The sequence below is a fragment of the Palaemon carinicauda genome, chromosome 41 (genome assembly GCF_036898095.1).
Source record: "Palaemon carinicauda isolate YSFRI2023 chromosome 41, ASM3689809v2, whole genome shotgun sequence".
In the NCBI taxonomy this organism is placed as follows: Eukaryota; Metazoa; Arthropoda; class Malacostraca; order Decapoda; family Palaemonidae; genus Palaemon; species Palaemon carinicauda.
The window spans coordinates 49,195,393-49,220,681 of record NC_090765.1 but is presented as its reverse complement, the minus strand read 5'-3'; the positions used below and the strand labels follow the sequence as shown (position 1 = coordinate 49,220,681).

At 43.3% G+C, this 25,289-nt stretch overlaps 1 protein-coding gene across 1 annotated transcript in view; it reads left to right on the top strand.

Annotated features, from left to right (window-relative positions):
- Positions 1 to 25,289, top strand: part of LOC137632419 (uncharacterized) — a 342,058-nt gene that overhangs the window by 90,650 nt on the left and 226,119 nt on the right. Inside the window, 2 exon segments of the mRNA XM_068364351.1 lie at positions 5,488 to 5,709; positions 15,445 to 15,661. Coding sequence (XP_068220452.1) covers positions 5,488 to 5,709; positions 15,445 to 15,661 — 439 coding nt within the window.

The window sequence follows — 25,289 nt, the reverse complement described above, 5'->3', positions numbered from 1 at the left end:
GCGCAGCGTTCCCTCATGTGACACTTTCCAACGCGTTCCTCCGTGATGCGCTCTCCAACGCTTAGTGTTGCCCCTACTCAGAGGCCCTCATAGCCAACTACGTCTGGCCTAGGCGGTCCCTGAAGCAACAGGAATGCTCAAAGCTTCCACTGTCCAGTATGGTTCCTAGAGCACTGTTACTCGTGGATCACGCCCATTGTCGCACAAAACGCAATTTTGTGCGTGAATCTCATGATTTCGCTCACAAATCTGCGATTTCCACGAGAGATTCCTGAGTAAGGGTTTCGGAACCGTGAGTAAGTGCAGTACCAAAACCTCTGCCTCTAGCTTCAGGCCTATACCCTTTCCAGAAGAGTTTAAGGAGTCTTCTAATAGGTATGCCAACGTACCTATTAGTCCGGACCGTCCTCTTCGCTTGACAAAGGAGCACCTCCTGTTGCTACAGAGACTGTCCTACATCTATGAAGGCTCCCTCTAGAGTTCCTCCTAGAAGACGTTCTCCTCCTGGATTCTTTAGGGAAACCCAGGACTTATCAAAAGGTGCTTAGCTCCCTGCATAGGTTAGTACTTTGCTAACTGCTCTGCATAAGTCCTTGGGTGTGGCTCCTCCACCACCCCATCCCCCGGACTGTTCCAGTCAGGGCTACTCCTTGGATTCCCTTGGAGTCTGACTGGAGTTCATCTCATAAGTGTTCTAACCGTAGAAGGAGACATTTGTCGGACAGGGCTCGACATTCTTTCCCATCTCGATGTAGTGCCGAGGTGACTCCACGTTCTGTTGCTTACCTGGATAACATTCCCTTTACTCCAGTGAAGGCGAGGGAGACCATGACTAAGAGACAGAAGAGAAGGATGAGAGGCGTAACTCCACTGCATGCTGATCTCATCCATAATAGAACGAGTAGGGATAGTGGCTCTCCCAGGGAGATCTCTGTCCACCCCTTCAACCCCCAAGAAATTTAGGTAGTGCCTCCGGACCAGCGTCCAATTTCCATACCTCCACCAGAGGAAGAGCCTATGGCTCCTGCAGCTAAGGCTTTGGCTACTGGTGTCCCTAAACCCTCGCAAGTGACTCCTTCCGACATCTTGGAGGTACACTTCCCTGCACGAAGGGAATCCAAGGACACCAAAACCAAACCCAAGAACGCCAAGGGAAGGGAAGTCCGTTTGGCAGAGGCAAATAGGAGATCCCTTGTGGCAGGTCCCTCAAATGATCCAGTCGACGACCCTGACCTACCCCAAGCTGTGGATGTGAGCCTGGAGGTAAATGAGCCATTGGACACAGATAACGAAAGTCTTCCGAGGGCAGCTAGTCCGACCTTTCAATCGGAACAAGAGAGATGAGAGTCAGAACATACCTTTTGGCAGGTCCTCTCTTGCTTGAGGGCCATCAATAGGCCGTCAACTCCTGGTACCACCACCTAGGAAGGGAAAGATATGGTTCTCGATGAGATCTTTGAGACCCAGAAGCCTCCTAAGACTAGTGCAGCCTTGCCCTTGGTAAAGGCCTGACAACCACCAAAAGGAAGGATAACGCCTAAATATCCGGAACTTCCAGTTCCTTGAGGGGAGGTTCCTCCTCACGATCTTTACTGCTTCCTTTCGTTTTACAAAGGAAGTATTACGAGATCGAGGGGGAGCCGCATTCCACCTTGTCCCTCGACCCTTCGGTGGAATCTCTGATGAAGGGTCGTCCAACTCAAACCCTCTCCGCTTTGAAAGCCTCCCTCTCGGCAGTTGAGCTCCTCAACATAGAGAGAGGCACGAAGTATGCCATGCAGGCTGCTTTGTGGTTTGACCTATGGTTGGGGTCCTTGGGCTACATGGTGCGCTCCCACAATCTTTCGAAGGAGTTCGCATGGAAGTCTTTCCTTTTGTCGGGTACCCGAACTCTTGAGTTTTTGTCGCACCACGTTGTCAACTTGTGGGTGAATGCTATACTCAAGAAAAGGGATACCGTCATTGGGAAATTTCACAAACAAGGGCCAAAGGTGAAAGTCTCACGTTTGAGTAATTCCACCATTGAAGGTTCATCTCTCTTCGTCCCTGAGGAGATTGAGAGGGCTGCTGAGAGATAGAGGAAATCTTCGAATGATTCACTCCTCCATAGGGCCCAGACATCCGATGGAAGACCATCCCAGTCTTCACGTGGTCAGCAGGCTACCTCTAATACCTCAACTTCTAGATCCTCAGGACCTACTAATGTGTCCAAACATCCCTTTCAGTCCAAAAGCCAGAAAGGAAAAAAGTCCTTCAGAGGAAAGAATGGAGCGAAAGGGAATGGCCGAGGTGGTCACTCCGCTAAGAATGGCAATCCTCACTACCTACCACCATTGGGAGGATGCCTGCAGTGCTACTGGTAGAGGTGGCAGCATCATGGGGCAGATCCTTGGGCAATCCAAGTGGTCGCTATAAGGTATCGCGCCCCGTTCATTCAACCTCTCCCTCGTCTGACTAGGGATCCAGTACACTTAAGCTTCTATGCGAAGGGATCCGCAAAGGAACTGGCCCTCTGGGCTGAAGTCCAGACCATGCTGCATAAGGGCGCTCTCCAAGAGGTTGTGGATGGGTCTCCAGGTTTTACAGTCAAATTTTTCTAGTGAAAAAGACGTCTGGAGGCTAGAGACAAGTCATCGATCTCTCTCTCCTTAATAAGTTTGTTCAACAGAGTCAGTTCAGGATGGAGACAGCAGACACGGTCATCCAGGCAGTTCGACCAAGGGACTTCATGTCCACACTGAATCTCAAGGATGCATACTTCCAGATCCCAATTCATATTTCTTGAAGGAAGTATCCCAGATTGATACACGAGGACAGAATATACCAGTTCAAGGCTCTCTGCATCGGTCTCGTGACAGAACCTCAGGTTTTTACGAGAGTATTCTCCCTAGTGTCATCTTGGGCTCAGGAACGACATTCGTGTCCTCAGATATCTAGACGATTGGCTGGTTCTTTGTCCCCGAGACATGCTTCTTGAGTTTTGTCAGGATCTGGGGGTCTTGATAAATCTCGAAAAGTCATCACTTCTTCCTTTGCAGAGACTGGTATACCTCGGTATGATAGTAGACATCATTCAACAGAAAATCTTCCCATCAGAGGAAAGAGTACATGGGCTGAGAGAAGTGGCATCACCCTTAATCAGACGGGAAGATCTACTGGCTCATCGTTGGTTGAGTCTGTTAGTGTGATTGTTCATGGGTAATAACTTATTTTACTATAAGATAGATACAAGTAGAGTAAGAATGTGTGTTTTTATTGTTTTTGTGACCTACAAATATATCAATAATTTGTTTGTTCAAGTTTCATGGTAAAAAAAATCCCAAAATAGACAGACTTCCCCAATGTCTAGGAACGTAACACCCCCTATTACCATTATTTCTTATGGAGAAATTATGTTCCGTTAACAAGATTTCCATTAACACGACCTCTCCAGTAACATAACCGTTGTGTTCATGGGGAGTTAACTGTACTTTCTACATCCCTTTTGAGACAGAGAGAGCGCTCAAATGCATCATAGTTTGAATGTACATGGGTAATAACTTATTTTACTATAAAATAGATACAAGTACTTGCAAAGTGTGTATTTTTTCAATCCCCCATACTTTTTAACAGTGCTTGCTCGTATTTCCTGACTAGAATCCAACAGATATTGTAGATTTGAGAACTAAGCCCTCAGAAGAATATTGGGAATTAGATGGCAGGACAGGATTAAAAATGAAACTATAAGAGAGATTACTCGGGTACCATATGTAGATGAGATCATGGTGAGGAGTAGATGGAGATGGTTTAGACATGCTCTTCGCACTCCCCCAGAGAGATTAGTTCACCAAACACTCAACTGGGCTCCACAAGTCACTAGAAGAGTTGAAAAACCCAGGACTATGAAGTGTGAAGTAGATGATGATGAATTGAGAAGTAATGACTTAAAATGTGTTTTTATTGTTTCTGTGACCTTCAAATATATCAATAATTTATGTGTTCAAGTTTCAAGTCCTTGTGCATTTCCTATTTATAAAATCGGAATGTGTTCATACAAGATGTGCATACCTATCTCGACAATTGAATTTCTCAGGCCACTCTCATACTCACTTTGTATGTTTAGCGAGTGTACTGGTATTCAAGGATAGACCACAAGTTGTGAGAGTTCTTTATTCTTCTACATTCAGTCATAGAATGAGACAAATTGGCTTAAAATCATTCTATGAGTTAATAAGTTTGGAAATTTGGCATCAATCTTATCTCACTCCAAATTTGGACCACTCCTAATTTTTCTTACTCTTTGTGAAAAAGTTGATTTTTACTACTATGGAAAAAATAGTCTTCTTTAGGGTTCCATTTCAATCCTAAGATTTTTTCAGTCAGAATCTCTCATTAACATTACAATTTTCATGATGTCCACTGACAATCCAATGTTAATGTAATAGATTCTGATTGTGACAAAATCTTAGGATTGAAATGGAATCCTAAAGAAGACTATTTTTGCTTTGTAGTAAAAATTAACTTTTCACCAAGAGTAAGGAAAGTTAGGAGTGGTCCAAATTTGGAGCGAGATGAGATTGATGCCAAGTTTCCTAACTTATTAATTCATAGAATAATTTTAAGCCAAGTTGCCCCACTCTATGACCCATTGTATAAGAATAAACAACTGTTACAACTTGTGGTCTATCCTTGAATACCAGTACACTAGTATACTTAGTACAGTACAGTGATACCTCTGGATACGAAAGTTTCTGCTTACGAAAAATTCAGGATATGAAAAGCGATACAAAGATTTTTATGCCCCAGTATACAAAAAAATTTTCAGGATACGAAAAGCTTACGAGATCCCAACTCGTCGCCGAGAGTACAGTGCCTTTTTTTTCAGGGTATCAACCCTTAATTTAGGTGTACAGGTAACAATACACCTTCACTGATCCAAATGCTTTACATACAGTACCGTAACTTTTATACAGTAGTAAAGAAAACAGACCGTTTTCTTAGGGCTTGGAGGGGATAACTAGGCTATAACTACATTATTGAATAATCTCATGGTGCTTTCTGGAAGGGATTAGGCTGTTTTTAACGGTTGGGTTAATTATTGAATGATAGAAATGGCTGTTTTGTATGTTTATTACTACAGTTTAGCGTGTTTATGAAAGAAAGGGTGTCTTTTCGTAAGGCTTGGAACGGATTAGGCTATTTACATGTAAAACGCGACTCAGGATACGAAAAATTCAGCATACGAAACCGTATCCTGAATGGATTACTTTCGTATGCTGAGGCATTACTGTATATGACTGTGTACCCCCATCCACCCCCAGCCTACCTACTCAAGTAGTTAGGCGGCGTTGCCACCTTGCACTTATAGTCTAATGGCTACCTTCCAGCTTTGCCGAAAGATAATCCACATAAATAACTACAGGTTTATATTCATTACGGAAAAATACAATTATCTCCGAATTTGTCATATTTACTAAGAATTGCAAATAATGACAATTTTTTTTTCAGAGATGAAGGAATTTATACTGTACGAACTTTTGCTTTTGATGGGAGACTCATTAAGCGTGTAGAGTTGAGCGTTGTTATTGCTGATATGCCATGTGCCATGCCTGAGGTGGGTATTTTAGAAAAGGTATCCCGTGTAGCATCAGCTCCCAAGATATGGAAAAGCCTGCAGTTTTTCAGAGCTACAACATCTAAAGTTAATTGCAACATTTCCGTGCCTGTGAGGTAAGTAATTTTCACATTAATGGAAATACATGGTGGAAGTAAATACTAAATGTAAATGATCCTTGATTTATTACTTTAAAATTGATGCTAAACATACCGTAATCTTAATAATAAGATTTATCATTTTGATACTTTCCTCTAGGCCACAGTGCTTATATCTATAGAGCACAGCAAGCTTGACTGTTTTTCAACAGAATAAAATCTTTACGTACCCTCTCCTATAAGGTAGCCCTTGTAGGAACCCTAACCTAGAGGAATTGCCCCTGAATGTAGCTCCATTGGCTCCACCTCTTGATCCCCTTAAGTCGACAGTAGCCTCCATTAATACATAAACCACTTGCATCAAGATCTCAGTGCTGACTACCACATTAACCCGGTGGTTACCAAGTGTTAATTAGGTAACAAAAGTAGTCAAATTTCTTATTTACTGTACATTCATTCTCTAAAGCTCTCTCCTGTAAACATGGTATTGCACAAATTGCCTCATCCTGAGTGGTATCACAATCTGCTAGCTCCTCTGGTCAAAGTCCTGAGAGAATAACCCCAGTGGCCCACGCTTCTCTGTCAGCTGCACCAGTAAAGATACCACCAGGCCATGGAATCACTGGCTCTTCACGGTTGGAGGTTATCCAACATCGAGCAAAAGTTTTTTCACGAGGCACTATACAGGAGATGTTGGGATACCTCCGGAAGTGCTTTACAGCTGAATACCTGGTTAAATGGGCTACCTTCTGCAATTGGTGGTGTAGAAGGAATATTCCTTTGGTCAGAAAGGAATTTCCTCATCTTCATTGTGCCTCAGTCGCAGCTGTCAAAGACCTTGAGTATAGTCTTCCGACTTGATGGTGTAGACCTCTACACTTCCTAGGAGTTGTCTATGCTTATGAGGAGCTTCAAGCAGTCTTGCTCATACAGGATCTCAGGCTCCCTGAGTGGTACGTGACTTTAGTCTTCGTGGCGCTTAAGTGTATGCCTTTCGAGTCTTTTAAGTTGGTCGTCAGACAGGGATCTGACTCTCAAGACTTTTTCTGCTAGCTTTAACATTGGCAAAGAGAGTTGGTTTCACTGTGTCCCTTATTTAGTCACCTACAACGAGGGGTGGGAGGAGGTCTCCTTCAGTTTTGTGCTCAAAACCCAGAAACTGGCGTTGCAGGGCCCCATGTTTCAGTCCTTCTTCATCCCGTCTCTTCGGGGGGCATGGGGGTTGTAATCGAGAGGAGATGCTCTTGTGTCCCGTTAGGACCCTGCGGTACTATCTGAAAAGGACCCAACACCTCAGGCCTGAATGTCAGAGACTTTTTGTTAGCACTGACTGATCCAATGTTGTTCGAAACGGTCTCTTTCTGGCATCGAGAGATGAGCTGTAGAGCGTACACCTGGACTGATGAGAGGGTCGAGGCACCATCTAAGACCAGAGCTCACGAAGTCAGGGGTCTTGGCTCCACTCTAGCTTTCAGGAGAAACCTATCAGTGGGCCAAGTTTTGAAGGCTTGGCTCTGGAAAAATCAGACCACCTTCACAGCCTTTTACTTGGGAGAGCACTGTATATCAACGACTCCCATCACCTTTGTGCTTGGACCTCTGGTGGCTGCTCAAGTAGTTGTGTAACCAGTCCAGATGGTTGTTCACCTAAATCAGCTGATTTTGAAAGCATATTCGATAGTCTCGATCATTTTGGAATGTAAACAATGGAAAATATGTATATGAACCATGTTTTTAATTCAGAATATTTCATGCATTATCATTAGATACAGTTAAGTAAAGCATCAGTTTTATTAAAATCTTACTTCAGAGTCAGATTATAACAAGTGTAGTTCTTATTGTTTCCCTTCTTTAACTTTTTAAGCAATTGTTTTCCATATACAGTTGCCTGTGTCTTACGAGTAAGGAATTGAAAAAAGGAAATAAAGTAATTTCATTCTTACTTACATTAAGAACTTTCTTTCCACTTTTTAATTTTTTATTTATTTCACAAACCTTAAAATTTAACGATCATAGAATAACTTTTATTCTGATTTTCTGATTTTTATTATTTTTTCAATAATATTCAAACTATTTATTTAAGGGATTTTGACGAAGGAAAAATCTATTTCTGGGGAGAGACCTGTGGAAGGGGACCACCTATTTTGGGGGTTAACGGCCGAATCATATTGGCGAATTGTCGAGTCCCTTTTGTCTGATTCGATGAAGAAATCGTTTTCCGGTTCAATGTTCGAGTCTCTACGAGCTGCCAACTTCCTGTAGTCCACAAAGTTAGGGTTTTGGACATCCTTGAGTAATCTGACACAGTGAGTTTGGAATACTCGGGTCAGTTTGAGGAACGGGATCCGGATGGGACGGAGTTTCCACTCGAGGAGGAGAGGAAACCAACTGTTCTTGGGCAGTGAGGTGGTACTAAAGCCACTGCGCCCCGGAAGGAGCGCAGTCGGTGTTAAAGTTTTTAGAAGATTCACTGGGAGAGATAGGGAAATCTTCCTCTAATGGTTCCAATCCCGGGGTAATGCGTCCATGGCATGAGCCCGAGGGTCCAGGATTGGGGTCTCATAACAAGGAAGTTTGTGATTGATCTGAGATGTGAATAGATCTACCTGGATGCCTGGAACGAACCTGAGTATCCACCAGAGTGAAATTCTGACTCCAGGGAACTCGTCCTGGATAGTGAGCCCGTTCTCACATCCTGGCCTCCCGCTAGGTGAGGTGCTGACAGGAACCAGTTCTTTTCTGTTGCCCAGGCGAAGAAAGTGACCAGGATCTGATTCAGGTTGGGTGACTTGGATCCTCCCCTGTTTCCGTAGTGTACCTCGTCTGTGCTGTCTGACACTACTCTGATGTGGGTCGACCTCGGAGGAGTCTCTCTCTTCAGGGTCAAGAACACTGCCATGGCTTCGAGAACATTGATATGGGACTGTTTCATGGCTAGTGACCAAGAACCTGAAACATCTGATGTTCGGAGAAATCCCCCCATCCACTTAGAGACACGGCTGAATGGAATGTCACTTGTGGAGGTGGGAATTGTAGAGGAACCGCTTTGGAGAGGTTCTTCGGTTCGGACCATGGGCGTAGTCTCATTTTCCCGACAGAGGGGATCTTCGAGACCTTGTCTTCTTATAGGTACTGTAGCTCTCTTTCTCCAAAATCGATTGATGTCTTGAGTTTGGCTTTTATTAGGAGATCTGTTACTGAAGTGAATTGGGAAAGACCGAGGATACTTTCTAGGCTCTTTGGACACCTGTTTGTGCTTGAGAAATTCTTGATCTTGGAACCTATTCCTCTTACTTTTGGAAGGGAGAGACAACGTGTGCTTCGAAAGGTCCCACTGAATGGCTAACCATTCTAAGTGGCCTGATGGTCGCAGGCGAGACTTATGGAGATTGACCCGAAATCACAGGTTGTCGAACGATCGAAGTAATTCCTTCGTAGCTCTGTTGCCTTCTATGGCCGGCCGGGCCCAAATGAGCCAACCGGCCAGATAAGCAATGATCTGTATCTCTTGGTTCCTGAGTTGTTCTAACACTGCCTCTCCCAGTTTCGTGAATATCCTGGAATCAATGTTGAGGCCGAAGGGCATGTCTTGAACACAAAGGCTTTCCTGCTTAGGTGGAAACCCAGATAAGAAGAGAAGTTTCGAGCTATAGGCGCAAGCTAATAGCGGTCGGTAAGATCGACAGAGGTGGTGACGGTCCCACGGGGAAGTAAGGTCCGTACCTAAGAGATAGTCGTTTGATTGCTTTTTCTTGAGTAACCCTGTGGTGTACTCTTTCAGGACGGGAGTGTATTTCTGGGAGAAGGTCACTGGCGGAGGAGGAGGACCTTGAGGCCATTTTCATCTCAAACCGTTAGAGACTATGCTATGATCCCACAGACCGAGTCCAATGGTCACGAAAGTGGTAAAGTCTTCCCTCTACCGGGACCACCGCGTTGTGAGGTAGTGAATCTAGGTCCTTCCCTTCTCCGAGCCCCCTTTTTCCTAGGTCCGCCTTGATGTTGGGACTGTCTTCTACTCCTGTAGCTTCCTCTCTGGTGTCCATGAAAGGAGCCTGAGGGTTCGGATCTAGGGCTGCATGCAGGCAAAACATCCCAACGGAGTTGGGCTGTGTACCTGGGGAATCAGTGAGGTAGACCACCTGATGATGGGGGGTCAGATACAAAAGCGTCGAACCAGAGGAAGGCTGTGATGACGAGTGGGAAACCGACTATCGATTCCTGTCTGATAGAGGTCTCAGACAGAACGTACTTCCCACAACTGACCCGATCAGACCAACAAACGTGTAGGTCGAACTGGAAGGGCAGAGCCTGGAATTATCGTACCCCCCAGGCTGACAACATCCTGGTCCAGACAGATCGGGCCTGCCCTTTAGGAAATAATACCGTTACCTTCGGTACCTTGTCTAAGCTAACCAAGGCAATCTCTTTCAATCGAACGAATCCGTTGAATGGGAATTCTAGTACCTGGAAGTAAAATCTAGGTCCCCCAGAGGGAGGACGTCTATGCCCTCCAGATTTATGGTACCACCTATATCCGAGTTCCTGAACGGCACTGACTCACCCCCATACCTTAGAGCTCGTCATAGCCCCTTGGATTTCCTTAGAATGTGTTGCTTTTAGCCGTCACAGTTTATGCAGGGTAACATGAACATTAGGATCCTTTAATGGTCCTAGGTCGGCGACGTAGGTAATTGCAAAGCTGAAGGCTCAAAACTCATCCCCACATACCTGCCCGTCCATGGGGTCGTTGTCCAACCTTAGAGAGGACACTCCGAGGAGATAGGGACCTCTAGATGGAGCATTCCTTCCCAACTTCGATACCCAAGGGTGGAGAGCCTCTCTTGCAGGCCAGAGAGAATCATCATCATCCTGATGGGAACCATGCAGGCGAACCTTCTGTAACACAAAGGGGACATAAGTCTGGATGTTCCTTGAACTTTGGTTAGCGATCCTATTCACAGGCTGGGATCAGCTGTATTACTCTTAAAAAGCAATTTTAAAGACAAGTTATTTAATGTATTATCTTCTGGGGTATAGTGCGACACTTGTATTCATGAAATGTGACACTGTTTCTATATGAACACTATGTTGTATGGATATTTATCCATATCTAGACATAGTTAGAATTGACTATGCATAAATATAGGCATAATTAATGTATTTCTATTTGAACACTATGTTGTATGGATATTTAGCCATATTTAGACAGTTAGGATTGAATATGCATGAATATAGGCATAATTAATTTAATTCTATTTGAACACGATGTTGTATGGATATTTATCCATATTTATACATAGTTAGAATTAAATACATGCATAAATATAGGCATAGTTACGTTCATAAATAATAATTTTTTTTTTTTTTTTTTTTTTTTTTTTTTTTTTTTTTTTTTTTTTTTTTTAAATCCTTCCCTTTACAGGTAAAACAAAAGATTGGCCACCCGTGGTCTGAGTGATCTCCGACTGTACCGGATCTCCGGTAACCATCCCCGGTACAAACAAAGGTCCGTCATAGTGACAACGTGAACCAGAGGAAATCTAATATTAACCTCAATGCTGACCGCCTGTACGATATCCGGTTAAGCCGGAGATTCGATGAAAAAGAATCGTAATGACGATATTGTGATTATTCATGAAAAAGGGTTCATACCCTGATTCTGATCGTCTGATTGATCTCAGTTTGTACCGGAGAACCAGTGACAAAGGTCCGGCAACGTGAAAACGTGATCCTCACCGGTACGATAACATTCTCTAAAACTGAATGTCTGTGTTATCTCCAGTGAAGCCGGATATTCGATGAAAAAGGGACCGTAATAATGAAACTGTGAAACCCTCATCGGTATCACATTGTTAACTCCGGTTCTGGACGTCTGCTTGATCTCTGTTTGTATGGGAGATCCGGTAGCAAAGGCTAGTCCCCGTGAGATCGTGACCGTCACCGGTACGATAACATTAACCTCAATGAATGTTTGAGTTATCTCCAGCGAAGCCGGAGATTCGATGAAAAAAGGGGCCGGAAAGGTGTAATTGAGATCAAACATGACAAAGGTTCGTGTGCAAAAAGGTCTCAGCCGGAGTCTGAGTGCCGGATTTCACCGTTGCACTCCAAATATCTGACTAGTTCTCACCCAATGAGTATCCATTATAGCGGCGTATAACTCAAGGCGGAGCTAAACATAACTCAAGGCGGAGCTAAGGGTGTCGGTATAAATCGAACCCAATTAATGACTCATACACCAACGTTCCTACTAATAGTGTTAGCTATATTAACAGTAACCACATCAATAAAACGTGTATAACAATAAACGTACTATCATCAACTCTGATAATAAGAGGAGGCCTGAATAACTCGTGAACGTATAAAAACGGAGAACGGGAAAATCACCTCCCTTACTCGAGCTAATAAACGAGCACCCTATGTTCTCACTCTCAAGGTTACATAATAAAAGCTAACATCACACAATAATATAAGGAAAGTAAAATAAAACTGATTGTTTTTATTTTATTTTTATTTTTTTTCCTTTTTCTTTTTCATTTTTAGTCATTGTAATAACCAAAAACGAAGAATAACGACAACGTAACCAATAAATAAGGATATAGTCTAAATCGAGCCTTCCTGGGGTGAGTACAAACTAACAGACTAACAGACTAAATCGCAAACGTTTAAATCGCTATTCGGCCAAAACCATTGTTGGCACTATAATATCCAAATGTTTGTATATTTGTAATTTACCTAATGTCTGTTAATGACATAAGGATAAATAACTTAAAGCAATCTGCCGACCTGCGAGGGTCGGGGAAGCAGTGACATGCCCTTAAAATAAATATAAACACCAGCCTTAGCTAAAGGCAAGGCAAATATAAGTGTTAAGTGTATGGGCGACCTCCGGTGAAGCCGGAGCGTAATGAGATGTCCTGAATAATGCCGTCTTAGCCAAAGGCAAGGCAAATATAAGTGTGAAGTGTATGGGCGACCTCCGGTGACGCCGGAGGATAATGAGATACCCTGAATAATTCAATTGTGGCTAATAATTCAATTGTGAAGATATAAAAGCCAAGCCGCAGCTAAAGGCTAAGGCTTAGATCATAGCAAAGCGTATTTACAAACTCCGGTGAGGCCGGAGGGAGAAGAAAGGTCCTGAATAATTATTGTGAATAAAAACACAATTGTAATAACAATGGCTATTGTGGATATGGCCGTGGCCTGAGACCACAGTAAGGGCCACCGGAGGGTCGTATCTAAACAATATGAAGCCCGTCCCATGTAGTAAACAATATATAAATATAACAATAGAACGAAAGTCATTGAGAATCCCTCAAGCCGGAGTAGAACTCAAGGCGGAGTGGAAAAACGTTCATAAACTACTCCCGAGCCGTAACGGGGAGAGGACGAACACGGACCAAAATAACGCTAACAATTGAAAAGTCACGAAAAATAAATAACTCGTAAGTTATCATCCACCCCGAGGGGGAGAGGTGAGGGAGGGAGAACCCGTTGAACGCACAAAACGGAAAACGGGAAATCCGCTCAACCACCAGAGCAAAGAAAGAAAACGAGAGAAAGGGGTAACTCGTGACTGCGAACAGAAAACGGGGACCCCAATCTCTCGCTCTCTTGGACACAAAAACAGGACTAAAAATCACACAACACTATTATAAACGTATAAAATAAAAATGTACATCCATATAACACTACGATCGAAGAATAGCATCTGCTAAAACTTTAAATAAATAGCACAGTCGAGTGACGAACGCCTCGGAGGGGCGGGCACTAAACAAATACAAAGCTAAATCGCTATCTCGTTCGTAGGCTGGACTTACTAGCAAAAAGTACCATGAGCATAAAAACACAAAAAAATAAAAATAAAAATAATAACGGTTCTAAAGGCATAAGGCCAGGGACTTAACCAAGAACCTAAGTGACAGAGTACTAAACGGGCAGACAAAGATGAATTCCCAACAAATGAACAAACAATGGCCGCCATGAAAGGCCAGACGGGAATAATAAAACAGACTATACTGGATATAAAACAAAAGCCCGGTACAATAAAATACTGTCAAAACAAACTATGGTACTTAACATTGGAATGAGTGAAGATGAAGCTTCGGACATGACAAAATAAATCCACGATAGATAAAAAAGACCGAGAGCACAACAAAACAAATCAACACTTAGTATTCCAAAAAGAAGGATGCTGTTCAGATGGTGCTCGCGTCGTGGCGTGGGTGGTGCGGCGATGGGGGTGTGTCTAGGGCCGTTGTATCGGCCCATCCCTTTGACGAAGGAATTAACTAAATGGAAGACAACCTGTGAATAGTGGATTTCACGCGCCTTTGCTTTATACACGACACCCAAAAGGTGCTCGCGCGAGGGTTGTAACCTCAGCATTCCATGCTTTTATCTTTCTCTGGTATAATTGGAAAGTTTTATCAGAAAAGACATACAAGAAGGACTTTTCACCCGGCGCCACAGATCGACCCAGAAATATATTTATTCAAGTAAGATTACACCACATCACACACAGTGTTTATTTATCCTAATCTGATAAATAAAAGGGGAGGGGAGTGTTAGCCTTAGCACCTGATATAATTCTGGAACTAGAGGGTTAAGGTTCCACTGGTGTAGGGGAGAGGGGTGAACCTTCATTCACAGATGACGCATGATTAGCAGTTGTTTTGCTTGCGCGCTAGAAGATTAGTCGTAGATCAGTTTGTTTGAAGGAGTTTCCTTTCATCGAATGGAAATTACTCTGCAGAATATGAATTAATATCAATTTGGAAAAATGCAGAAACTTTATATTTGCTGTTGTAAACGAGGTATTGTGTACTACATAACAACAAAACCTAATCAACTAGAGGGGAACTCAGTAATGAGCATGCCATTGCGATGCCAAGTACTTGTACTTCAATATATTTTCTTCAAAATCTCATGGGTTTGTCCTTGTGTCATACCCCACAGGTCCACCAAGTTTTGCTCAAATGTGTTTAGCATTTTTTGTGTAATGTTTTTCACACACACACACAAAAATAAACTTAACAAAATATTTTCTATTTACCTAACATTGCAATTATTTTCAAAGTACTGCTGCATACTTGTACTTTGATTTACTTTATCAAAACTGTTTCAGATTCATCCGTTAGTCATACCCAAAATAACTACCAAGTTTAGCCAAAATCAGTTCTGTAGATTTTGTGTAAAGTTGCTCACAAACCAATAAATAAACTAACAAACAGACAAATACATACCCTTCGCAAAATCCTCTATTTTGGTGAAGGCAATAACAGTATTGATGGCGGTCTTCTTCTGCTAGTCTCTTCACCAGCGATAGAGCACACACTCGCAAATTTTTAACCAGAAATTAGCTACGAATTCTAGATGATATTTAATGAAAAAATAAAGCTTGGCCAGTGAATGCATATTAATTGGGTTTGCTGATGGGTTGAGGGCTAGATAAAAGGACTTTTACTGTATTCATGGTTCAGTTTTTTAATTTTAGAAAGGTTATGCAAAAGGTTGTGCACAGAATTTTATGGAAATTTTTGCTTTAAAAGGCCTCATCACTTTCAAAAGGGGATTAGAATTTGAAAGTGATAAAAAGAGTCGAGGTGAAATCCCCTTTTCTATCTCAAGAAGTGTTCTTATTACTGAACTTAACTGTTTTATAATCAGGAGTTTTATATGTAATGTACAGTATATGGAATACCATAATGTATCAGAATTGATAATTACTTTTTTCCAATAACTCAGCCGTTGGTGGACCATCACACAAGTAGATCTGATGGGCGCTCCAGTGAGGGATATTCAAATCGAAGGTGTAATACGATCTTGGAACAACTCACAGCTTACTGTTCCAGCAATTTTTCTAGAGTATGGCTATTATGAATTGAGATATTTTCTCCTGGTACAGGCATCAAAAATCTTCCCTCTTCAGAGGGATGATTACACCTACATAGAAATTATACCGGTGAGTAATGAATGGTTACAAGTAATACTTTGTGTAAGTAAAGCCTTCACTTTTAAGTGTTTATGCTAATTTTCTTGTCTATATCCTAAAGTAGTATGGACTGGCAGGGGTCACTTGCCTTAGTTAGATAGGCACTACGCATCTCAAGGAACCGGCTATCCTTTGATAAATTTAGCCAATGAATCCTCCATGGATTTAGTCAGTCTATGGAAAGAGAAAGTGACAGTATGTCCCCCAAGAAAAAGCTCAAGATAGAGACAACTGACAAAATCTAACAGAGGCCCTTTGCGTCAATAGACGTAGGAGGAGATGATGATGATATTTTCAAGTTATTGAAAGCATGAAGTGAAAAGGTTGAGTACAATATTTGAAAACTGAAAAATGTTCCAAATGCCAGTTTTACAGAATTATGTTATGGTTGTAATGTATTGTACCACTATATAAGGGTAAGGGAGATGTGCGTGCATGAGTGTTGTAATTCAAGAGGTATTAGTTTGTTAAGCGTAGTTGGAAAAGTGTATGGTAGAGTAATGATTAATAGGATCAAGGATAAAACAGAGAATGCAATCTTAGAAGTACAGGGTGGTTTTAGAAGAGGTAGGGGTTGTATGAATCAGATTTTTACAGTAAGGCAGATATGCGGGAAATATTTAGCAAAAGGTAAGGAGGTGTATGTTGCGTTTATGGATCTGGAGAAAGCGTATGATAGAGTTGATAGGGAAGCAATGTGGAATGTGATGAGGTTATATGGAGTTGGTGGAAGGTTGTTGCAAGCAGTGAAAAGTTTCTACAAAGGTAGTAAAGCATGTGTTAGGATAGGAAATGAAGTGAGTGATTGGTTTCCGGTGAGAGTGGGGCTGAGACAGGGATGTGTGATGTCGCCGTGGTTGTTTAACTTGTATGTTGATGGAGTGACGAGAGAGGTGAATGCTCGAGTGCTTGGACGAGGATTAAAACTGGTAGACGAGAATGACCATGAATGGGAGGTAAATCAGTTGTTGTTTGCGGATGGTACTGTACTGGTTGCAGACACAGAAGAGAAGCTTGGCCGATTAGTGACAGAATTTGGAAGAGTGTGTGAGAGAAGGAAGTTGAGAGTTAATGTGGGTAAGAGTAAGGTTATGAGATGTACGAGAATGGAAGGTGGTGCAAGGTTGAATGTCATGTTGAATGGAGAGTTACTTGAGGAGGTGGATCAGTTTAAGTACTTGGGGTCTGTTGTTGCAGCAAATGGTGGAGTGGAAGCAGATGTACGTCAGAGAGTGAATGAAGGTTGCAAAGTGGTGGGGGCAGTTAAGGGAGTAGTAAAAAATAGAGGGTTGGGCATGAATGTAAAGAGAGTTCTATTTGAGAAAGTGATTGTACCAAGTGTGGTGTATGGATCGAAGTTGTGGGGAATGAAAGTGATGGAGAGACAGAAATCGAATGTGTTTGAGATGAAGTGTCTAAGGAGTATGGCTGGTGTATCTCGAGTAGATAGGGTTAGGAACGAAGTGGTGAGGGTGAAAACGGGTGTAAGAAATGAGTTAGCAGCTAGAGTGGATATGAATGTGTTGAGGTGGTTTGGCCATGTTGAGAGAATGGAAAATGGCTGTCTGCTAAAGAAGGTGATGAATGCAAGAGTTGATGGGAGAAGTACAAGAGGAAGGCCAAGGTTTGGGTGGATGGATGGAGTGAAGGAAGCTCTGGGTGATAGGGGGATAAATGTGAGAGAGGCAAGAGAGCGTGCTAGAAATAGGAATGAATGGCGAGCGATTGTGACGCAGTTCCGGTAGGCCCTGCTGCTTCCTCCGATGCCTTAGATGACCGCGGAGGTAGCAGCAGTAGGGGATTCAGCATTATGAAGCTTCATCTGTGGTGGATAATGTGGGAGGGTGGGCTGTGGCACCCTAGCAGTACCAGCTGAACTCGATTGAGTCCCTTGTTAGGCTGGGAGGAACGTAGAGAGTAGAGGTCCCCTTTTTGTTTTTGTTTCCTTTGTTGATGTCGGCTACCCCCCAAAATTGGGTGAAGTGCCTTGGTATATGTATGTATGTATGTAAAGTATTTGTTATTTGCTTATAAATTTAAAACCATTATTCAAGCTTTTCTGTTATTATACAATACTGACATATAGACTATTTATTCCTCAATAAATTTGGAAAAAAATTATTGAGAGTCCCAAGTTTTATACCAAAATTGAAATCTTTAAATTTTCTAAATCTTACAAGACACACTCATATCATTTAATTTCTCTTATATTAACTACTTGCATGCTGTTCATTATTGTAATATTATACTTAGTGCATGATTTTATGAAGTCAGGTACTAGCTAAAGAAATATTTACGTGTGCTGACTTTCCCATTAAATATCTTATGTTACTTGAGGACCCAGCTAAAGTTTTTGGTAAGATTCAGGGATAATTGAGGATCAACCTCTTGTAAAAGTAACATCGTAATAATGAAGAAAACTGACTATTTTAGATAGAAAAGTCACTCTGGATTGTATTATTAATTTGCTTAGAAAAAAAAGAAAGCTTAATTAGGGTATATGTGCAGACTCGTTTTCTAAACAGGTAGTGCCACAGATCTAAGAACTCGTCTTAACACTCATCTTGGTATCATCAGTAGGAAATTTCATGCAATCAAACTAAGCACAACTCTCTCATCCTTTGAGTACCACAACTGAAGATCCTTAATGAGATTAACCTTTACTTTTCTGTTTGTCATGTAGCCTGGCCAATTATCTCAAGGTTTCTCCAAAATCACCTTTGAATATTTTGATGGTCTTATTATCATCTGCTAGACCGTGGAATATAGAGCCTAAAATCACCCAAATACACTCAGCCCATATGTTACTGTTTACTAAGATGTCTTCTAGATAAAAGATTACCTCATGTAACTTTTGAATAAGCAGATTAATCATGTTCTGGAAAGTTCCAGTGGTAATCTATGAGTATACTGAAAAGCATCACTTTGTATTTTAACAATGCGAGCGTGATCCAGGAGAAATAAATATCAGTGTCTTTCAAGCAAGTCACATTTGATGATACATTGTGTATTCCCGATGATATTCACACAATCGTCAATACATAGCAGAATGAGTCCTGTTTTTTTATTACAATTTGCTCTTGGTAGTCTGTGCAAAAGAATATTCCCCCATTAGGTTTTCCCCAATAAAACACAAAGTGACATCCATTACTGAGAACTATTCATTTCTAGTTCTTCCCTATGCAGTGGTGCACAGTGGGCACAATAACAGTTGGAAGTAGACTCCTGTATCTACGTCAGGCATGACAATGCTCTTCCAACATGGAATGTTGAGGAATCTCTTTCAGTTATTAAGGTTCAGATTCATGAACTTTGTGATGTCTTATTGTATCATCAAAATGCAGTACTGAAGACTTATACAGCAGTTTAATTTTGAGATTCTAATGTCATATGTGAGTCATTTTAATCCTACCTCTTAGATGCTATTTGCAAACTTATATTGTTATAGTTATGAAATAATTTTTAAATTATGACAAAGAGACCGTGGGTTACATCACAAGTTGTTTGTTTTATGAGAGTGATATGATTTAGAGAATGTTTGACTATTAGTGAGTGCATATATTTGAATACTAAATATAATTTTTGATACCATTAGAAGGGTGAAAATTTATCTATGTGATTTCCAAACTTATTCAAAACATCTTTTAATGAATGATACAAAAATACCAATATGTTATAGATTGCCACAGTTTTCATACAGTTAATAATACTAGCTAAGCTACAACCTTAGTTGAAAAAATAGGATGCTATAAGCCCAAGGGCTCCAATAGGGAAAATCAAAACTATTAGTATCATTAGTTATTAATTTGGATGAGTAAATTCCATCATTTGTTCATTCATTGCAACGGGCAATGAAACATGAAATAATTGTTTCCCTTTTGGGAATTGTACGTTAGGAAAACATGGTAAAGAAACAACTTTATTTTATATTTCCAAGAATACAGTAAGTAAACAACTTTTATAATAACATCTATATATATATATTATGAATACTATTTGTTATTGATATGTGCACATATCCTCGATAGTCGTCGTCGGCGCCCACTCGTGTCCGAGTATTGGGTTCTGTCGTTAGCCATCAGCCTCCTATCTGTGGGGTGGGTGCCTATGCCTGATGTGGCTGTTAAGTCCTAGTCTGTGGTGGAAGAGTCGCGGACAGTGTTCACAAGGGAGGGTAGGTGGTGGGCGGGGCTGTTCTAATCGCTCTCTCCTTCTTCTCCTCCTAGCCTCCTCATTTTGTCTCCTCCTCTCCTCGAAGTCCACGGTGCCATGGTGTACTGTACTCCTCCAGGTTTTCCTGTCCCTGGCTGTTTCTTCCCATGAGGAAGGATCGATGTCAGTTAGAGCCAGGGTGCGCTTTAGTTGATCTTTATAGCGCATTTTCGGGGCTCCTCGTGGTCTGGTGCCCTGGGTCAGTTCTCCGTAGAATATTTTCTTTGGGAGCGTAGATGGATCCATCCTATGCACGTGTCCTATCCAGCGGAGGCGGTGGTGGATGATGGTGGCCTCCACGCTGGTCAGCGAGGCACGTTCTAAGACTTCAGTGTTGGTGGTGTGGCTCTCCCAGGGGATTTTCAAGATCTGCCTCAGTTTCATTTGTTGGAAGCGTTCTAGGTTTTTAAGATCGTTTTTATATAGCGTCCATGTTTCACATGCATACAGGAGCGTGGAGAGGACTACTGCCCTGAACACCATTATTTTGGTGGTCATTGTCAGTGCGTGGTTGTTAAATACGCGGCAGTTGAGTCGGCCAAAGGCGGAGTGGGCTGCCCTGATCCTGTTCTCCACGTCCTTTTTGCTTGTGGGAGCTGATGTTAGGATGCTCCCTAGGTAGGAGAACTGGTCCACCTGTTCTAACGGTTGGTCATTCACTGTGGTATTGAAGTTGGGGAGCATCAGTCCTGGTGGATGTTGGACGAGGGTCTTGGTTTTGTCTGAGTTGACTTGCATCCCAAAACGTTCGTAGGCAGAGTTGTATGCATCAGCTAACGACTGCAGGTCCTCTGCCGTCTGACCTGGGGTGGCATTGTCGTCAGCATACTGCAGTTCTCGCACTGCACACAAGGTGGTCTTGGTTCTGGCGCGGAGTCTAGCGAGGTTGAAAGCGCCTCCATCCATGCAGAAACGTAGGTCGACTGAGGGTGTGTCTGGGGGAATCTCGTTGAGCATTGCTGCGGTGTATAGCGAGAAACACGTCGGGGCCAGAACACAGCCCTGCTTCAGGCCGCCGTTGATGGGGAAAGGGTCTGAAAGAGAGTTCTGGTGGCAGACTCTCCCAACCATTCCGTCATGGAGGGCACGCACCAGCTTGACAAAATCGGGTGGGCAGCCATATCTTTTGAGGACAGCCCACATGGCAGGTCAAGGTACTTTGTCGAAGGCCTTTTTCAAATCCCAGAAGATGAACATTATGGGCTGTTGTTGTTCGAGGCTCTTCTCTTGTAGTTGTCGCGCACAGAAGATCATGTCTATGGTCCCGCGGGAAGATCGAAAGCCGCACTGGGACTCTGGCAGGACGTCTTCTGCGAGAATAAGGAGGCGGTCAAGGAGAATCCGAGCGAAAATCTTACTCGCGATACTTAGTAGTGATATTCCCCGGTAGTTGTTACAGTTCTCCCTGACTCCCTTCTTGAAGATGGTAGTGATGTTTGCATCGCGGAAGTCACTGGGGGGGGGTCTTGGTCTCCCATATTTTCAGTATAAGGAGCATCAAACGGTTCCTCAAGCCGGGGCCACCGTGAGTGAGGAGCTCCAACGGGATGTTGTCTGGCCCTGGGGCTTTGCCGGGCTTCATGCGCTGCAGGGCCTTGTTGAAGTCATGGATGGAGGGTGGTAGTGCCATCCAGTGACGGACAGGATGCTGCGGGGTCATTCGCAGGAGATCGTCTGGGGTGTCTGCTTGGTCATTGAGGAGGTTCTCAAAGTGAGACCTCCACCTGGCCAGGATGCCCTCGCTGTCGGTGATGGTCGTGGCCCCATCCGCGTCCTTCAGGCTGCCCACTGATGACCGTGTGGGACCGAATATTTCCTTTGTTGCTGCATAGAATCTGCGCAGGTCACGTTGGTCAGCGAAACTCTGTATTTCTGCAGCTTTTCTTTGCCACCAGATGTTCTGGGCTTCACGGATACCTCTCTGGCAACCAGCTTCAGCCACCTTGTGAGCACATTTGTTAGCTGCTGTTGGTTGGTTTTCCAAAGTCAGGCGTGCTTGTCGTTTGGTTTCAATGAGAAGAGAGATGGTAGCATCATTCTCATCAAACCAATCCTGCCGTTTCTTGGTGGTGTAGCCTAGTGTTTCCTCCGCAGCACGGGCCATGGCGTTTCTGAGGGTGGTCCAGTGGTGCTCAACAGTGGCCTGACCCACAGGGTCTGCGAGGTATTGTTCGCAGGCCTCCTTGTAGTTCTGTGCCACCTGTGGGTTGCGGAGCTTACTACAATCAAAGCGTTGGTGTGGTACGCTGTCAGGTGCCCTTCTGGGTGGTCGTAGGGTCGTCACGGAGAGTCGGGAGATGAGGAGTCTGTGGTCCGTCCAGCAGTCGTCCGCTCCGGGCATGGATCGGGTGATGCGGACGTCTCCTCGATCTCTGGCTCTGGTCAGGACATAGTCCAGGGTGTGCCAGTGTTTAGACCGTGGGTGTCTCCATGTGGTCTTTTGTCGCTTTGGTAACTGGAAGATGGTGTTGGTTACCACAAGTTGGTGTTCTGCACACAGACCCAGTAGGAGTTGGCCATTGGCGTTGCAATTTCCAATGCCATGGCGGCCGATAATTCCCTCCCACAGGCGATGGTCTTTGCCTACTCGGGCATTAAAGTCGCCAAGCACAACGAGCTTGTCATTGGCGGGCACTGCCTGGATGGTGCGGTCGAGCTGGGTGTAGAAGGCAGCTTTGTTATCATCGGTTGAGGTCATAGTCGGGGCGTAGACAGAGATCAGGGTGAGATGTCTGTCCCGCGTGATGGGGATGCGGACAGTCATCAGGCGCTCACTGATGGCCTTGGGAGCTAGGTTGTGCTGCTGCACTAGCTGGGAACGGATGGCGAAGCCGACACCGTGGATGCGAGGCTCCTCTAGGGCCTTGCCTTTCCAGAAGATGGTGTAGCCTGTTCCAGCTTCCCTGATGTTGCCCTCTTCGGGTAGTCTGGTCTCGCTAAGAGCCGCCACATCAACATTGAAGCGGGCTAGCTCCTTGCAGACGAGGGCTGTACGTCGTTCCGGGCGGTTGGTGTTCGTCACGTCTTGGAGGGTGCGGATGTTCCACGCACCTAAGGTTAATATTTTTTTCTTGTTATTTCGACCGCATTAGTGGGATGTCCGCCAGCCGCGGTGAGCTGACCAGACGGGTTTGCCGTGTCCGATGTTTACCCCACCTTTTCTAGGGGCCTCCCCATGTGGGGTGGGCTGCGGTGTCCTCAATAGGCCAGCCCAGTCACGGGTCCAGCTGCCGAACTCTGGTGTCACGGCACCGTCACCAGAGAGCGACTGAATCTTAGACTCGCCGCCTGAGTGCAGTCGTGGGCTAAGGGCTTCCAGCTATCCAGGCCTGCCCCCTTCACCCACGGTGCTGTCGCCTCAGGACTTGCTGGTGGTGATGATGATGATGATGGTGAGAAAGAGATGAAGAAGGGTGGAGGGAACGACAGAATGCCAGTAGCTGGGTATATTGTTTTGGGTGGTCGTGGCTTTGCAACGGCCACGCACACACACTTGGCCCATATCATTTTCACCGCGGCTCAAGACATATGAGACAGGCGGCTTCTCCGATGTTGGTTGCATCGGGCTGCCGGGTTCTTGTTATGTCAAGGCCCGCCTTGTTGCCTGCCCGACAGGCATTGCCCTCTTCCGCCGGCGCTGGGAAGCTCCGCCGTTGGGGTCTTGTTTGGTTTGATTTTGGAGTTTTCCTTCTCCTAGCCTTTGCCTATCTTAAAATAAAGGAGAAGGCCTATAGGGGTCCAGTCTTGGTCTGGTCTCTCAGAACTGGCCTTAGCGGTATGGTTGAGCCTGCCAGGGTGGATAAACTACCCCACCGCCATTGCCCAGCCCATCATTGGGACACTCAAGCCCCTCTACTGCAGCAAAGTGCTGGACCATCAGAGGGGTAAATCCTCGATAGTAATAGCGTAAAATCAACTGACGACAAAATCCCCAGACAGTATTTACATTTTCTTCTTTGCGCTTGAATAGAAAAAATATTATTTAATTGACATAGAATTATTTCTTGAATGGGCTATTTATTATGAAAATATGCCAATAATAGATAAGGTAAAATAAGTTTTATACCTTAATTCAGATAATTATACAATACACTGCTAATAAATATAGATAAATCGGAACTATTCTATGTATGTCTTCTTTGGGGGCCATTACAATGCCACCCGGACACAACTGGATATCTTGATTTGGTTGGTTTTATTGGAAATCCAATATGAAAGAGTCCATTATTGTGAGTTTTACTGTATATATGATTAGTGTGAAGGTTTTAAATCCAAATAATGTTTGCTAGCTATTTAAATGGGGTTAGGTCCAGTTGATTAAATTTAAATGTTTATTATTCCTTGGTAATATGAAGTTAGATAAGGAACAAGTGGTGGTAGGGCAGACCATGGCAATGTTTTGAGACATACATGGTCACTAGGCCACATCCAGAACCAAGGGAGCATAAGGTCATCCTACCTGTACAGTACTGGATAAGGGAGAGCCTGTTAACTTGGGCAGATTTTAAGAAATTTTGCAAATGTTTAAGATTTGAATATAATTTTGGATTATCTGATATTTTCTGATAATTCTGTTTCACTGGAGGTTTCAAAGGCAGTGTCAGCATTTGTGTTTGGTAATTAAGAAAAGAGAAAAGATATGTACCTCAATGATGACAGTCTTTGATGTGCAATCTTTCTTTTTTTTCTTTTCCCTATTTAGGGGCCTGTTGTAGATTTAAATGTAATTGATAAAGTATCTGCTAAGTTGGATACCAGAACTCAAGCTAGTCTGTTGCTTCAGATTTGTTAGCAATCATTGCACTGTTGTGCAAAGGAATTATTTTCGGGTGAACTTGATCCACATTCTTTGTCTCTCCGGCAGGGACAATTTTTACTTTAGAATTGTTGTGAGGAGTACATAGGCCTCACAGTGTCTCTCTAGGAAGTATGCTTCCTGATCAGATTGAATTTCTTAGCCTAAATGTAAAACTCAACAAAGATAAAAAGAGTCAAGTTCTTCCAAACAAACAGCTGCTAGATCAGCTAGACTGTCCAGAAATGTGGGAATGGTGTGGTCGCTCAAATTAAGTCATGTTTGCAACTTCACAGAACAAAGATAAAAGTATTTTGTTTTCCTGTTCTGGATCCCTTAGCATAGAAGGTAGATGCCTGTTACTTACTGGAAAAATCTAGATCTTTACACATTCCCATCATTTGCCATGATTTATCAAGTATGAAGCAAGTTCAGCGGCTCTGCAAATGGCAAAATGACTAATAGCCCCATTCTGGCCACACATGCTTCTGTTGTGTGTCCAAGAATACTGTATAAACAAATCTGCTCAGACAATTAATTTCAAGGGTGATTCATATAAACCCATCCATTCTTCATCTAACCTACTGGAGG